Genomic DNA, 16,519 nt, shown 5'->3' on the forward strand with positions numbered 1-16,519 from the left:
CTGTCTCTTATTTTGCTCCTTTGTGGTCCTTATTTGTTGTCCTTTTTGTTTAGTTGCGTTTTTATATTTTTTTAAGTATATCTCTTGATTTTCTATTGATATTTTTGCATTTGATCGTGTTGTAATATCAGTTCCACCATTGTTACTAAATTCTAATCGTCTTACGTCTGATTGATTGATTACGTCTATTGATTGAGTTGTTCCATATGTATAATTGAAAAAAAGTTGAATGAAAACACTCAAGTTACGTACAAGTGTGTCAAATCTGTACTTATGTACAGAGCTTCAGTTATTGTGCTTAGACCATCTGTTCAACTGTAAGATGCGCTTGTATTTTTTTTAATCCTGAAAATGTGTTTTATTTTTGAAGGACACAATCGGAAGCCAATGGGAATGTAACCTCTTAACTTACACATTTACACAATTGATAATTTACTGCTAACTAGCTAACTTTAACACTAACATCTATGTTAGCTAATGTAACATGATGTAAATTTTCATTTCGTACAATGTGTAGTACACATTAACTCCAAATAGTATTCGGAAGAGTTGAAGTTGACTGCGTGCAGATGACAAACTCAAAGTTAATCAGACTAAACAGTAAACTGTGGATTTTTGACGATTTAAGAATTGCTCTTTTTCGCGACTGTATACAGGAGACAAATGCAGACTCAACGAAGGAACAAAACAGCAGCGCAAAAGTGCGACTCCGGTGGGACTCGAACCCACAACCTTTGAATTACTACGTTCATGCCTAGAAGTCCAATGCGCTATCCATTGCGCCACGGAGCCACCTGTTGCATTAGTTGTACATCATCATATTTAAATCATAATCATATTTCTTAAAATGGAACTATTGGAATGACTCCGTTTGTGATTGATGTATTACCTCAACCTATTGTTTCACCCACTTTAAAACTTTATTTGGGAACAACCTACACTGTGACATGTTAAACGCTGGGTGGCGCCGAAGGACCATTGACAGTTTAACACATTGGTTAAACGTAAACAAAAACTAACACAATTTAAGATAATTAACAATAGGAAACTAAATAATTCATTAATACTTCTTTGGACATATAGTGGTGCAAGGCCCCAGCTGACACTGGACAGGGTGCTGGACTATCCCAGAGCTGATGATCATTAGCACTCACATACACATCTATGGGGAAATTTAGAGTAACTGATTTAACTAACCTGCATGTGTTTGGACTGTGGGAGGAAGCCGGAGAACAAGGATGAAACCCACGCTGATACTGGGAGAACACGCAAACCAGATGCAAACTCTACACAGAGATGCTCAAGTCGGCCGTGGGATTCGAACTCACAACCCTCTGGTTAGGGCGAAAGTATAAGAGAAACAACCGTCGTTAGCTGCGACCCGTAAATCGAGCTCATTCTTGGTAGTGACGGCCAATCACCTCGCCGTCTGCTTACCGCGAATTTTGACCAATCGGTGCTCGTATCGCTGCCAAGAATTGACTGAAGGCCCGCCCCCTCCTTTAGTAATGGACATCGTCAAACGGCGGCGTAGAAACCCGGCCGCTTCACTTTTTACCAACATTTCGACAGTAAGTTCATCGTCTTAGCATTTTTCGGCACAAAAAGGTATTATACTTATATGACGTTATTTTTATATGTGTGTGTATTTTTTAATGAATAAACAATCCCTGGTCCAGTGATGTTGACTTGCTAGCTAACGTAATTTCTCCCATTACTGTAACTGTGTACAGCAACTTTCCGCTCGCGATTTTAGGCACATTAATGTGAAATAATTTAAATGTTAATATATGTGAACCTTCTGATGGCATTAGCGTGTTAAGGCATGAAATGAATGTTAAGCTACAAAAGTTGTCCGGTACAGTAGGCTACATTAAAAGTTACTACTATCTTAAGGCTGTTTCATTTATTTTAGCTTAGCATGCTGTTAACGTTAGCATAGCTGACAAAGTAATCAGTCTGCTGTCATTAAATGAACATAAAGATACAAATATCATAAGAGTAATGGTCGACTTAGTGTACTAAGGCAATTTTGTTGATTTTAGCCAGTCAATATATTTCATATATTTATTGAAAATTATAATAAAAAGAATAATTAACAGATTAAAAGAACTGCAAAAGTCCAGGTCCCCTTCACTCACATCCACTCCCTCTTAGTTACTCCTCTTTTTTCCCAGGAGGAACAAAATCTTTGTTCAGTGGTATAATACTTGTAAATATTTGACATAATAATAATAATAGGTTAGTGATGTATATAGTAATGTATGCAGTACTACACAGTAGTAGTGAAGTACCTAAGTGAGCTGTGTGTGTATGTGTGTGTATATATATATTAAAATTGAGCGTTATTGCAATTAATTTTATTTTATTTTATTTTTGTCTGTCTAGTTGTACCCATAGCCCTTTAAGAGTCTATTCTAGTGCACTAGTTGTACTTACTTTTCTTGTTATTTTCATTTGTAAATTCTTGTACATGCCAATAAATGCACAGGTATCAAAACTGTTAATACAAAGTTTTTGAAAAATAACAATATTTAGTCGCACATTAAAACCAGCTCATTTTTCATTGCAGTGGAAGGCAGGTTTTGTGCAAGCACATCCGGTGTGGCAGACGGGAATGTGGATGTAGACGGGTGATTTTCCTCTTGACTCCTGCGTGTCTTTGATACGTCCTGACATGAGCGGAAGTGTCTGGGATCTGCTGAATCCATCCTTCAAACCAGTCGTTTGTTACGGGAGACTGGGCGAGCACCGTCCGCATTTCTTCCCACACCATCGCCAGCTCCGCCACCGTCAGCTCGGCTCCATTCAGCGTCGCTGTGCACCATTTAATGTAGCTTCATATCAGCACTGGACATGCGCTATCAGGTTCAGCTTTTACTACATCAGACATGCGTAATTACTCTCAAACCGACATGAGAATAGCTGCAAATGTGGTATGGTACGATCGGGCGTTTATTTTTAATGTTTTGTTATAGGTCTGCGCAATCGACGTGAACGGCTGCCTGGACACAGGAGAGGATTAAGTTACTGCTGCTGGAGGCGGATTATTTTATTGGCCTCCTGTCACGCCCGAGTCTTTGGTGATCCTTTTTTTTCAATTAGGAGAGGTCGAAAGCCAGGTATGCTATTGTACTTGAACTAATAACCTTGCCATTTCCTCTAAATGTATCATTCTTGGATAAACTACGCATTACTGCACGTCCTTTGTTTCTCACGCCTGTAGTTACTCTTTGCGAAATCCACATTTTCTCGCGTTGTGTGCAGACAACAATAGAAACCCGAACAGACATTATGTAAAAATGCTGTGTAGATGTTTTGTAACGATATAATGGGCATTTAAAAGCTCCGTTGTCTAGCAGAACGAAATTTATTAACACACATCTAAATACCGATGGAGGTGTATCGGTCTCGGGCTCTACTATACCCCGTTTATTTATATATTTATGTATTTCAAAATACACATACAGAATCACCATATGAAAAAATATGCATGTACATTCTTAGGTGTAAAGCAGTAATGGAAGAAGTATTCAGATCCTTTATTTTAGTAAAAGTAACAATACCACCCTGTGAAAATACTATGTTACAAGTAAAATTGCTGCGTTTAATATGTTACTTAAGTAAAAGTAATTAAGTACAAGCAGAAAATGTAGTTGAAGTCCAAAGTCCAAAATATTCAAAAAAGGGAATAAAAACCCCAAATCGTCAAAAAGGAAAGAAAGAAATAAACATCTCAATGCTCAAAAGTTATTTAAAAAAGAAAAAACACACTCAAACTCAAATTGTAGGAAAAAAAGATGAAGAGAAAAATCAACTCAAAATTATACACGTTTAAAAATGACACCCCCCCAAAACTCAAAATTATTCTGAAAATTTGATAAATCAGCTAACCGTCGCAGCTGTATAAATGCTTTTGTAATTTAATCTATAACAAAGCATATTTTATAAAGTCTTCTTGTGCTGTTTATGCAAAAATCTCAACATGTAAAGTAAACAAAGCTTTTGGATGAATGTAGTAAAGCAAATAGTAAAATAATATCTCAGAAATGTAGGGACGTAAAAGCATAAAGTAGCACGAAATGAAAATACTCAAGTAAAGTAAATTCACTGTTAAGTACAGTACTTGAGTAAATGTACTTATTTACATTCCACCACTGGAAGCTGGTGCCTGTCCACATCGATCGCAGGATGGAGTCTTGATATGTGTAGTCTGTGTAATATTTTGATTTGCAACAATCATGTCAGATCAGGTTTATCCTCACAAGCGAGTCTGCATACCTGCTAAAGTATTATTTGCTTTGACAAGTGTGAAGCGTGAGGTAGATGGCATATAGAGTTACTGGCTCCCCTGCCTCAGCAGCTCTGACTGCCCAACCCCCTTCCCCTCACTGCCACAGCATGTTTTGGTTTCAGGCGGATCATGCCCTTTTGTCCACTGAAGCCTGACTGTACTTTTCAGGACAGACTCCCAGTATGAAAGAATTTGCCTGCTGTTTTGACAGCCTCTTTTGTCTCTCGCTAACAGCCTAAAGATGTTGAGAATTTGCCAGATAAACTGTAAAATAACTGAATGTATAATAATAATAATAATAACAATAATAATCTGTAATGATTTGCCTTCAGCTTCACTGGTCGGTTAAAACACTTTATGGTAAAATCACAATACATACAATAGTTAACACAACATGCACAGTGCAGACAATAACAGACATATCTAGCAAAGTTATTGCATTTGGTATGAAAAACTTTTTGTGAATGTTCTGGGTTGCAGCAGCATCTTGTCGGGGGGAAATTTTACAAATTCTTAAAAAGGGAGATAAGCAGGATTAGCCACAATTTGTAGGGCTTTTTGTTTCACCTGCGTTTTACATATGCATTATTTTGTTTCTGCTCTTTCAACATAATTCTACTGACCATGTTTCAACCAGACTAATGTTAAAAGTCCTACATGTTTTTGCGCATATCGTATGAATCGAATTTCTAGACTAGATGCTAGACTAGATAGTGCTGCGCTGCTTTTTTGAGAATGTACTTCTGTTAGCTGTAAAACTTCAAAAAAAAGTTCCTAAATATGATCTTAATTAGCTGCACGTTTCAGTTTTTATGAACGGAAATTAATAAAATCATAATTTGGCATTTGTGGTTAGTTTCTCAAGCATTTTTGTTTTTTGCTGGAGTGCTGATTTAAACAATCGGTGGAGTATTAAACTTTTTTTGAATTATTTAAACGTTGTTTGGACAGAAAGTACACAGCAGTACCACTTTGCTCACACGTTTTCTCTCTTTACTGTTTTCAGCTGATTGTGCCACATAGTTTACTTGTCATGTTTTTTTGTTTTTCTCCGCAGACATGTCTTTCCGGCGAGGTGTGGTCAGGCAGAGCAAGTTCCGCCACGTTTTCGCCCAGGCGTGGAAAGCAGAGCACTGCATCGACGACGTCCGAGTGTCACGCGTGACGTGGGACACGCCCCTCTGTGCCGTCAACCCCAAATTCATCGCTGTTATCATCGAAGCCGGTGGAGGAGGGGCCTTCCTCGTTGTTCCGATCAGCAAGGTTCGACCCCTTCTGCATTATATTCGCCATCAAATGAATGATGGATCAATATTTTTAAAAGCCTGTTTCCTATATTCTGCTCTGCTACTAAAAGCAATATGCCAGCATGTCCGTGGCGCCTCGCTTCGTGTCTGGTTAATGCATGTGCAGCACTTTTACAAGACAAACAGTGGACAAAGGTTAAACTCCTGTAATGTGTTAAAGTGTGTCTCGCCAGTCACAGTGTCATGATTTCACCTTTACTCCCACAGAGCGGCAGAATCGATCAGTCCTGTCCCACAGTGTGCGGCCATGCAGCACCGGTGCTGGACATCCAGTGGTCTCCGCATGACGACAACATCATCGCAAGTGCCTCCGAGGACTGCACAGTGAAGGCAGGTTAACACTTTCCAGGCTTGTCCAGTAAAGCGAGTAACATAATAATTAATAACTTTATTTATGTAGCACCTTTAAAAGCGGAGTTTACAAAGTGCTTTGACAAACAAAGCAAAGCAGAAATGGGATACATGGGCAGCGATACAACAACAGAAAGCCTACTGAACACTAGCGAGAAGAAACTAGGGCAGAGTTAGGATCAAATTAAAACCAGAGGACAAATAATGCAAAATGCATAATGTCAATATAAAATGCAAAGAAATAGACCAAAAACAACAGAAAACAATAAAGGTAACCAAACCAGAAATAAAAGGAAATAAAATAAGTAAAACATGAATTAAAAAGGTAAAATGAATGCAAATAAATAAAAGAAATAAAAAGACACATGAAAGAAATTCTATAAAAATTTATTTTGAGAAGTGATTTTAAAGAAGTTACTGATTCTGCGAGCTTCATACATATTATTGCCGAAGAGACGATAATGTTTTAGCATCCTGTGCTTTTTCAAAACAGTTTTTTCACAACAATAATTTGATTCCGGTAAGACTCCAGATGTAATGAGCTCAATCAAGGGAGCCTTGATTTGACTGTATTTCTTCTTTTGCATTTTGTGGCTCAGTATCAGCCAAAACACTGTAAATTGTATCCTTGTCCATACACTCATTGGTATGTCTTTTCCGCTGTCAGAAAAGTAGCTAGTCTGCAATACAGGCAAACAGAACAAGGACCTTCTGTTTTTGAGCGTCACCTAGACAGCACCGCTTTCACTTTTCTCCTTGCCCATGACCCCAAAAACAATCTGCTATTTTTTATAAAAACCTCACATAGAACATCAGTAGCCCTCATGCACCTGAATAGGTTACATTCACAAACACACATCTGCTGTGTCTGGTGGTTTGAAGGTGTGGCAGATCCCAGACGGAGGCCTGACGAGCCCGATGACTGAGGCCATTGTGACCCTTGAAGGACACAGTAAAAGAGTGGGAATCCTGGCTTGGCACCCGACCGCCTTCAATATCCTCTTGACTGCAGGTAATGTCATTTATTACATTCCAGTGCCACATTATTCATAGCAGAAAATGACTTGGATTGTCTATGACTGGTCAGAATATGACTGCTCTTTTACCTGAGCACTATAGGGACAGGAATTAAACTATACCACCGTGCAGCGTGCTGTTTTACATACATTTACATAAAAACAAAAACCAGAAGGGTGTGTGCTGGCGCTCCATGTCAAAGGAGTTTTATATATCAGTCAATGTTGCCACATAAAAAAAATCCATATTTTTCTTTTGAACAAATTCTGATGATCAGAAAATGCATTACCTGCGGAAAATGTGTGTGATTGCTAACAGAATAAGGTGCAGAGCTTCGCTGTAAATACAGAACTCTTCAAGTGTAAATGCATTGCACTTAAAACCTGGAAACTGAGGTTGGAGACTGGACGGCTTTACCTAAAGAAGCTAAGAGCTGAAATACATTTCTGGAAAAGCTGGAAGCTAAACTGTAACACTGTTGAAGGTTCAAATTATATAAAAGGCTGAAATAAGAAATGCCTTATACATTCAAAAAAGCATAAAATGTAGAAAAAAGGCTAAAGCGTAACACAACGTCTTGGCTTCTGTCACTGAAAGTATGCAATAATAGTAGTTGATAAAAAAAATGTACAGGAAAAGTATAATTACTTTGTGACTGGTTTAAAGTTTAAATGAAATCTCTAGATAAAAATAAGGAGAGTAGTGGAATTTAAAAGTGGCTTAGATAGAAGTTTGAAGACTTTTTTTTGATTCACTGCAACTGATAAAAATTTGAAAAAGCTTTAAATTTGATTGTATTTTTGGATTTGATTTTTAAAATTTCACTTTTTCTAGTGCCCCCCAGTAAATAGTGACCATCTTGAGGCTTTTATTTGAAAACTAACCTTATCCAGTGCCCCCCTGGTAAACTGCTGTCACTATCTGGTGGCTTTTATTTAGAAACTCCAGCCTTGTCCAGTGCCCTCAGGCAAATTCCTGTTACCATTTGGGTGCTTTTATTTTGAAAGAAGTAACCCCATCCAATGCCCCCCCGGTAAACTACTGTTTAAACAAGGGGCTTTTATTGACTCGTATTGCAAGAGCACTTTGAGAGGGGTCAAAATTTACTGTAAAAGTACTGTACAAGCGCAGGTCCATTTACCATCTGGAAGAGTTTATTTTGAAAATCCAGCCTTGTTGAGTGCCCTGGTAAACTACTGTTACATTAACTGTTACATTATTTTGACACCCCCCCCTCCCCCCCAACTGTAAAGTGTTAATAACTGTCTGCCAAGAATACTTACGTTATGTTATCCATGTGCCAAACACGTCACGTCCTCTGAGAAAAGTGACTCTTCCGCTTGTAAATAGTGAGAGTTGAAGAGCAGCTCTGATCTCACTGTGTTGGTGTTCAGTGACAGACAGTTCAAATGCCGCTGCATTATACAAGCAAGGAACTGGATTCCCCCAAACTCAAAGGATGCAATGCAAGTTTAACGGAGAACGTGATACACCTGAAAAATAATTACACTTCGCTGCGAAGCTGCTGGATGTTGTTTCACTTTTGAAATAAATCCAGTGTGTATCTCAAAACAAACACTCAAGCAGACAATGATGTACAAGATGTTTTCCTCACACAACACAACGTTCTGCTGTCTGTTACTCTGTTTATTCCCCATATCTTGTTGAACTATTAAGATGTTTACATAAAATAATTAGGCAAATAATGGAGTTGGTGTCCAATACAAGACTCAGAAATTTAAGGTGATAAAACATGATGAAATCAAAGGGACCAGATTATCACTTACCTCTTTAACAAAAATAAACATCAGAAAGAAATATTAAAGTGCCTATAAACTTGGTTTTAAACCTCAAGTATTTCTCGGTAGCTGTCAATTTATTTTTTTTGGGGGCGGGGGGATGTTTATCAAGAGTTAAACACTCACAAACTTAGTCCCTCTTAATCTGGACTCTGTGGGAAATTTAAATAACTTTCATCACATTTTTATTCAGATGTTCCTATTCTCAATTTTTTTCTTTTTTTCCACCTGAGCTCAGTCAGACTCAAACCAGTGACACAAATACAGGAATCTCGTGAAATAACCTGAACTAGTCAAACTTGGGCTGCAAATGTTGTCTTTTTATGGAGCCTCATTGCTCACAGTAAGAAGCTGATTGAGAAAACACATTTTCAAGGCCTTTTAGGGAACTGACTCATCCTCACAGTGAAGTAATCCTATTTTGCCAGTCTCCTAGATCTCTGAACTCAGGCTTGAAATGTCTTGTGTCCAACTCCACATCTATAAAGGGTTTATCCTTCTGTCTCCTCTCTGCTGCCTCTTAAATCGATCACACCACATAACTCTGATCTTCAGAAGCCCACAGTGGCTTCCTGTTTTCAGAACTGTACTCATGTACATGTTGCGCTTCGATTTCAGTCCTCCTCTTGGTATTTAAAGCTCTTCATAGTTATAACACATGCTGGGCCTCATGCAGCAACATTCTTTTAAATCACTCTTATATTTTCTTTTAATTTTCTGGTAAGAGAAAAAAACAAAGTTAACTCCAGATTCACCAAACACTCCTAACCACCCAAATCCGCTCTTACCCAGCTGTAAAAAGAAGAACTTATGCAGAGTGAAACTGATACAAGGCTTCTTTTTAATAAACTTTAACAAAGTAAATGTGATTTCAAGGAAATGTGCTGAAATATTAAAAGTTAAGACACACATGCAAAAAGGTTTCAGTTAATTGAAAGCAAGGCCTGATGCATGTGTAGGGCATATCCTTGATTTGAGCAAAAATAAGGGAAAATTTGTATATTGTTTCTTATACGAGGCCCATTTCTAGTTCATAAATTCTCGGATCTCTCAGATCACAATGCACCGGTCTCTTTAATGTTCATGCATTTAGCACTTAAGCACTTAAAGAATTGATTGATGTGTCTTCGTCTCTATAGGCTGCGATAACGTGATTTGTGTGTGGAACGTTGGCACGGGGGAGCTTGTGTACCAGCTGAGCGACGCCCATCCAGACGTGATCTACAGCGTCAGCTGGAACAAGGACGGCAGCGCTGTCTGTACTGTCTGCAAGGACAAGGCTCTGCGTGTCATTGACCCACGAAGGGGAACCATCCTCAAGGTGATTTTAGGTGTATTGCCCCCCGAAGAGATGCATACAAAAGCAGTTATACACAACAACATCCGTGTAGACACCCTGATACTCAAATGATCCCATAGTGCGTCTTTGCTGTGTTGCTTCCACATTTAGTCCTTAATCAGTCTGTTGTTGTTCTCCAAGATGAAAGAGAAGGTCCACGACGGCACCAGGCCGATGAGAGCTGTGTTCCTCTCAGATGGGAAGATCCTGACCACAGGCTTCAGCCGTATGAGTGAGAGACAGCTGGCATTATGGGATACGGTAAGTCCTCCAAGGTACATTCCTGTACGTTCACCGCCAGTGTTCACTCCAGGTGCAGGAAGTGGTGTAAGAGTTATTTAGTAGGAGGGATGGACATATAGCACATTTATCCCAGCTAAGTCAGCAAAAAAGTTGTTGTTGTTCAGTTGTCTGAGTAGGTCAAATCAAGTGGATATCTCCCAAAGTTACTGTTTTTTGTTGCAAATATTCGTTTTTATTAACAGAAATTATAGTGCAGTCGCTGTTCTAACAATGCGTCTCCATTCGTGCATTTGAAAATATTTTAAAAAGGGAAAGATACTCATCAAAAACAAAAGAAAAGATTCAAAAAAACATACAAAAAAACACTAACTATGGGATACTATGAGTTAAATTTATATACAGAGAAGATGTACTAATACTAAACCTAAGGGACATTTGGAGGTACATATGCGGTAACATATGTATATAAAGTCACGAATGGATGATGATCAGAGTTGTCAAGTTATTAGTAGATGTTATTATCAGCATACAGTTGGATTTTCGTCAGAAAAGTTATAGAAATGTTTGTGTGCTGTTGAAAACGAAAAAAGGTCAAAATCAGAATCAACAGGTCGGCATCAGTAATGCTGGTGTTACATTTTGAAATGTCAAACTGTCGTTGAACATAATTGGGGCTTTTGCAGAATCGTCCAACATCAGCATTTGTTTGGTGGGTTGAATGAACATATTCTATGACATTAATTACAAGTGGCATTAAATTCATGTTTGTTTTTTTTAATTTAATTTCATTCTACAGAAGGATCTCTCTGAGCCGATGGCAGTGCAGGAGATGGATACAAGTAATGGGGTTCTTTTACCTTTTTATGACCCTGACACGAACATGGTCTACCTGTGTGGAAAGGTATCACCTCAGCATTGCATGCTATTTACTCAAATGTTACATTTTGTGTAAATTCCCATTCATTTTCGGTTCAGCCGTATTAATGAGGTTATCTTTCAGGGGGACTGCACCATCCGGTATTTTGAAGTGACAGACGAATCCCCGTATGTTCACTTCCTCAGCTTATACAGCAGCAAGGAGCCTCAGAGAGGAGCGGGCTTTCTTAGTAAAAGAGGTGTCGATGTCAACAAGTGTGAAATCGCCAGGTAAAGACGCTTCAACATGTCTTCCTTCATACTCTGTGAATTACTTCAAAATATTTTTACAGGGCTGGTGATATAGTCTATATTATTATTATTATTGTCAAACAAATTGGTGTGAGTTGACAGGTGTTGGAGAATTTACTCCAGTTTGAGTAATGTTTGCCAAAAACTAAAGCGCCCAGCTGTTATAGAGAGTTATTGAGCCTTTATTTAGAATTAAAGTATGTGTTGGGAATATATATATATATATAGAGAGAGAGAGAGAGAGAGAGTATATATTTTCTGAAGGCACGATTGGGTTGATTTGCGTCGGGTGCCACAGTTAGGATCGATAACTACTAAAGCATTTAAGGAGATGTCAGCATTGGTCTTTTTGTGTTTTGTTTTTAATTAAGAAGAAAGTAAAATACGCCTGCCTTATCCTTTAATAAGATTACTCATTTCCTGGTCTTCTGTAGATTCTACAAACTGCATGAAAGGAAAGTGGAGCCCATCTCTATGACTGTACCACGAAAGGTAAGCCATGCAAAGCCTTTAAAAAAATGAAAAAAAAATGAAAGTATGAATAGTGGTGTGCTCGAGGAATGCCTTCGTCATATGAAACTTAAGAAAAAAAGCAGGGGCTCCTAAAGAAAAGTGTCAGTAAATGGTAGAAAAATTCATTATACACCCTTTGTTTAAAATTTAAAATATCAGTTTAGACAAAAATGTATGTTTTTGTACAGATACAATGCCCGGGAAGTCTGTCCATAACTATATAATTAAAACACTTTTCCGTCTCCATCTTGCCTCCCCAGTCTGATCTGTTTCAGGGAGACCTTTACCCTGACACAGCTGGCTTGGAGCCGGCTCTCCTGGCTGATGAGTGGATCGCTGGACAGGATGCACCGCCCCTTTTGGTCTCTCTGAGTGGTGGCTACTCAGCTCCTCCATCCAAGCACAGAGACACCCTCAGAAGCAAACCCAAGCTCGTCTCGCAAGACTCTGGGACTGGGGCCGCCTCGCCTTCAGCAGGCAACACAGCAGCTCCCACATCTACATCTAGCTGTTCCACCAGGGAGACAGAGGAAGAGGTGCCTCAGCCACGGGCAGCCACGAAGGAGACAGATGGAAATGCTGAGCGGCCGAAGAGAGAGGTGAGTCAACAGAATGAGACACGTTGACTTTACTGTTGTTAAACAAGGTTCCCACAATCACGGAGAACCTGGAAAAGTCATGGAAATTCACAATTACATTTTCCAGGCCTGAAAAAGTCATGTTTTGTGTGAAATTTGTTGTGTGAATCAATTCAAATTAATGCAATATGACACATTTCTTTCTATAGCTGAAAATGTAATGTAGCTCTAATATATGTTAATATATGTCTAATATATTAAATCTTTTTGGCAATTTTTATTGAAAATGTAACAAAAAAAAAAAAAAAAACAGAAAAACCATGTGGTTTTCTTTTCTTGAAATTTATTTTTGAAAACCACAGTTTTGGAAGTCATGTCTTAATTTTTTTTTCTTTTTTTAATAAATTACTGTTGGATCTTTAACAATTGAATATTGTATATTTGAAAAACGCTGGGCAAGTGGGGTAAAGAAAAAACAATTGGGGTCCTTGAAAAGTCATGAAAAAGTTTTGAAATTTTGTTCATGAAAATGTAAGGGAACCCTGTTCAAATGTTTAAAAGTTCTGACTTGTTTCTTCTCTCTCCCACCTTCTGTCAGGAGGATCTGTTGAACGAGTTGTTAGCAGAAATGAAGGCATTACGTGCGGTCGTCCTTGCTCAGAGCCAGAGAATCGAGTTGCTCGAGAGGCAGCTGGCTCGGATTGAGGATGGGGATGTATGAGCGAGGCAGAGGAACCACTACATTCAGAGGGCATTCCTACTAAATCCATAGACCATAGCCTTACTAGAATCAACAGTACCTTAAGCTGTGTGAGTGGAAGAATGTAGTGTAGTGTAGCGGCCAACTGTGAGTCACAGTTGCTTACAACCAGGTCAACTGTTGTGATGGAAACGAGGCCACAATTTTTTTTTTTTTCTGTGATTGTTTTCTGAGAATGGGGTGTCATCTGCATAGAGTGATTTCTGATGGTGAGATTTTGTTTTTCATATGAAGGAGTATTGTAGCAGCTGTTTAGTGGTGGTGCATATAGTTCAGCTTTGAGCTTTGCAAAATCCTGACGCTAATTTCGAAGGGCTTTGAAGGCGTTACATTGGCACCATTGCCTCAAGTTAATGCACAAAGTAGTGGTAAAAAGCATTATATTTAAGCTAATGAAGGTTGACGCACTATAACAAAGCGATTAAGTACCTCCGATATAATTTTCTTTCTCCAAAGCACTCACAAAGTAACCATTAGGGCTATTTAATCAGGTAGTTAAAGCTGCTAAACTGTGATGTCATATCAAACCCCCAGTTGTTAACTCATTGTGTGACTTGTGCTTTATTTTAACATTTCATTATGTATAAGGTAAACGGTAGGAGAAACTTCTGGTTCACAAATTATGACCTTTGACAGTAAGAATTATGTAATAGCTGATGGGAGCGTAGTTGAATATTTATATGTATCGTAATTCTGTGTAGTCTTTGCAGTCGATGAAAAGGTGACACTTGTGATTTTGTACCTCGTGTTATGAGGAGAGAGCTGCAGCCGTGTGAGGTTTCCTGTCATATTACATGGCAAGACATTTGTCCACATTAAGATATAAACACACAGAAATGCTTGCCTCTTTCCTTATTTTGACATGTGTGGAAAGGCTGCAGTATTTTGTGCCCCCGAAAAAAACGGGTTCTCTGGTTTAGTCGTCGCTTCTTTTCAGAGCTGTTAGCTAAAATCAGAGTTGCCTGGTGGATACAGGGCCTAAGTTGTGCTGTACAGAGTACATGCATATATAAACCGACACTATTTACAGTGCAGTCTCACTGAAGCACATTTTATTTATTCAGATTAGCAGTTTAGGAAATTGTTTGCAGCGACGAGAAAGGTGAGAAAGGTTTGCATTTTCTGCAGTTTTGCTATTACATTTATATTGGTGTTAAAGGAATGCTTCGCCCATAAAATGACCTTTTCTGTGTCAATAACTCAAAAGTGTTGCTTTTCTTGCATGCCACCATGGTGAACAAAAAATCCCAAAACAGAAAAAATCCTTTAAATCCAATTACTCTTGCAGTATCAACCAAGTCTCATTTATAAGATAAGATGAGAGGCAAAGACAAATTGGAAGAGTGCAGATACACAAAGTGCAACATACAGGAAGACAGCATAACAGTAGATGCAAAATATGAAAATTAGGTAGGAGTAAGGTGCAAATGAGTTGTAATCCATTATATGCAAAGCTAAAACCCGGTTAACAGTGTGAATGATAATTATCTAGTCGTATGCTCAGAACTTCCCAAACATTAATTTTCAATAGAAACGTACCATTTAAAACACTTCCACACACAAGACGCACGCTTTGGCAAATGCATGTGTGTGAACTAATTCACAGACGTAATTCACATGAAAGGCACCTTACATCATTTTAGCAAAAAATGTGTTCGGAAAGTACTGAGCATACAGCTGGATACATGAGACATGGATTATATTTAACAAGAAAAAACATAGGTTTTGATACAGTTATGCTGTAGTTAAATGCAGCCCCTTTGTAACGCAAGTCATTAAGAATTTTCTCAGTTTTTGGATTCTTAATTCACTGTGGAAGTGAAACAAAGTTTTTTTCGTGAATTTCACATAACACAGTGTGAGTATTTTGTGGGCGATGTATTCCTTTAAAAGGTGGAAAGATCTTGTTTTTATTTTAGTTTTGTGGGTTTTTTCATTACATTACATTTAGAGGCATTTTTCTGTTACCTCTCCATGAGTAAATGATCGTGTAATAATGGTACATTCCACAAGCTTATCCCTTTATTACTTTATTGATTTATATTCCTTTTATGCACTGACTTCTTAACACTTACTGTAAAACCAGTAGCAGGTTTAAATGAGACTCCATGTGAAACTCAATAAACATTCATTCCTCCTTTGTATTAATGGAATGGCTTTTTATTTACTGAGAAATGTTGTGATCATGATATTATATTTGTATTTGTGATAATGACTTGGCCAAGTTATGTTTGGATAGCAAACGTATGTGTGAGTGTGTTGTGCCAAGCAACTGCTGCCTACAATAATTCGACATATGCACACACACAAAACACATTGTCTCCATAAAGGACGCAACACCTTGAAGATTTCTCACATTTTATATCAGCTTTCCTTGGTATTTATTGTTTGGATTTCTCATACTTAAAAAAATTCTTAAGATGTCTCATTAACTGACTTGTGGTCAACAGGTGGACGATTAAATTGACTGAAAAAATGACAAGGAGGTCCCACAGATGACTGTTGATTCTTCTTTAGAAACTGCGGTTCAATACGGTAAGATATGATGCAATGCAATACAATGCATTACAATACTACGAAAATACCTCCATATATTACAAATTCTAGAGGGGAAGTTTTCACAATAAGCTCCTTTCAGGTTTCTTACCTTTCCTGACCAATTAGTGCTATGTTCATTTTTATTTTTTTTATTTATTTTTTTTATTTTATATCACATCGTGCTAATAAAACTCAATTCCCAAGGAAGGAAAAAAAACTAAAAATTATTTTTCTCATTTTATAATTCCAAACAAGGTAAGTAAAGGTGATTTCTGGCATCTTCTGGTCTTGATATTGTATGTATACATACATATATATATATATATATACATATGTGTGTGTGTGTTCTATAGCAGGTTCACAGTCTATCTGTATAATTAAATTTCCCCATGGGAGTACACCAGGAACTCGCTTACATCCTCAACTGAGTGACACAATGTAAAATGACTGTACGGATTTGGTACAGTGGTTTTCGTAGCGTGTGGGGGCTAAAAAAACAGGATGTGGACAACTTGTTTCAAGAAGCTCTGTGCAACATTTAAATTTGATGTGTTCTTCATTTACCTTTGGTTCAACTCAGTAGTGTATAATAATAAGCTTTATTCTTTTTTTT

At 38.0% G+C, this 16,519-nt stretch overlaps 1 protein-coding gene and 1 non-coding gene across 2 annotated transcripts; one reads left to right on the forward strand and one right to left on the reverse strand.

The window, feature by feature from the left end:
- Nucleotides 1-704: 704 nt before the first annotated feature.
- Nucleotides 705-792, reverse strand: trnar-ucu (transfer RNA arginine (anticodon UCU)). Its single transcript is given in 2 exon segments — nucleotides 705-740; nucleotides 756-792. It is a non-coding gene; the product is annotated as a tRNA-Arg (tRNA).
- Nucleotides 793-2,647: 1,855 nt separating this feature from the next.
- Nucleotides 2,648-15,516, forward strand: coro1b (coronin, actin binding protein, 1B). The gene is made up of 12 exons (XM_042512342.2): nucleotides 2,648-2,868; nucleotides 2,979-3,122; nucleotides 5,352-5,557; nucleotides 5,809-5,931; nucleotides 6,835-6,964; nucleotides 9,908-10,089; nucleotides 10,249-10,368; nucleotides 11,147-11,251; nucleotides 11,351-11,496; nucleotides 11,952-12,009; nucleotides 12,291-12,629; nucleotides 13,207-15,516. The coding sequence occupies exons 3-12, from the start codon at nucleotides 5,354-5,356 to the stop codon at nucleotides 13,327-13,329; spliced, it is 1,530 nt and encodes a 509-aa protein (XP_042368276.2). The 5' UTR covers nucleotides 2,648-2,868; nucleotides 2,979-3,122; nucleotides 5,352-5,353; the 3' UTR covers nucleotides 13,330-15,516.
- Nucleotides 15,517-16,519: the final 1,003 nt, after the last annotated feature.

This window comes from Plectropomus leopardus, chromosome 23, assembly GCF_026936395.1.
Source record: "Plectropomus leopardus strain MGB_pleo_1.0 chromosome 23, ASM2693639v1, whole genome shotgun sequence".
Classification (NCBI taxonomy): Eukaryota; Metazoa; Chordata; class Actinopteri; order Perciformes; family Serranidae; genus Plectropomus; species Plectropomus leopardus.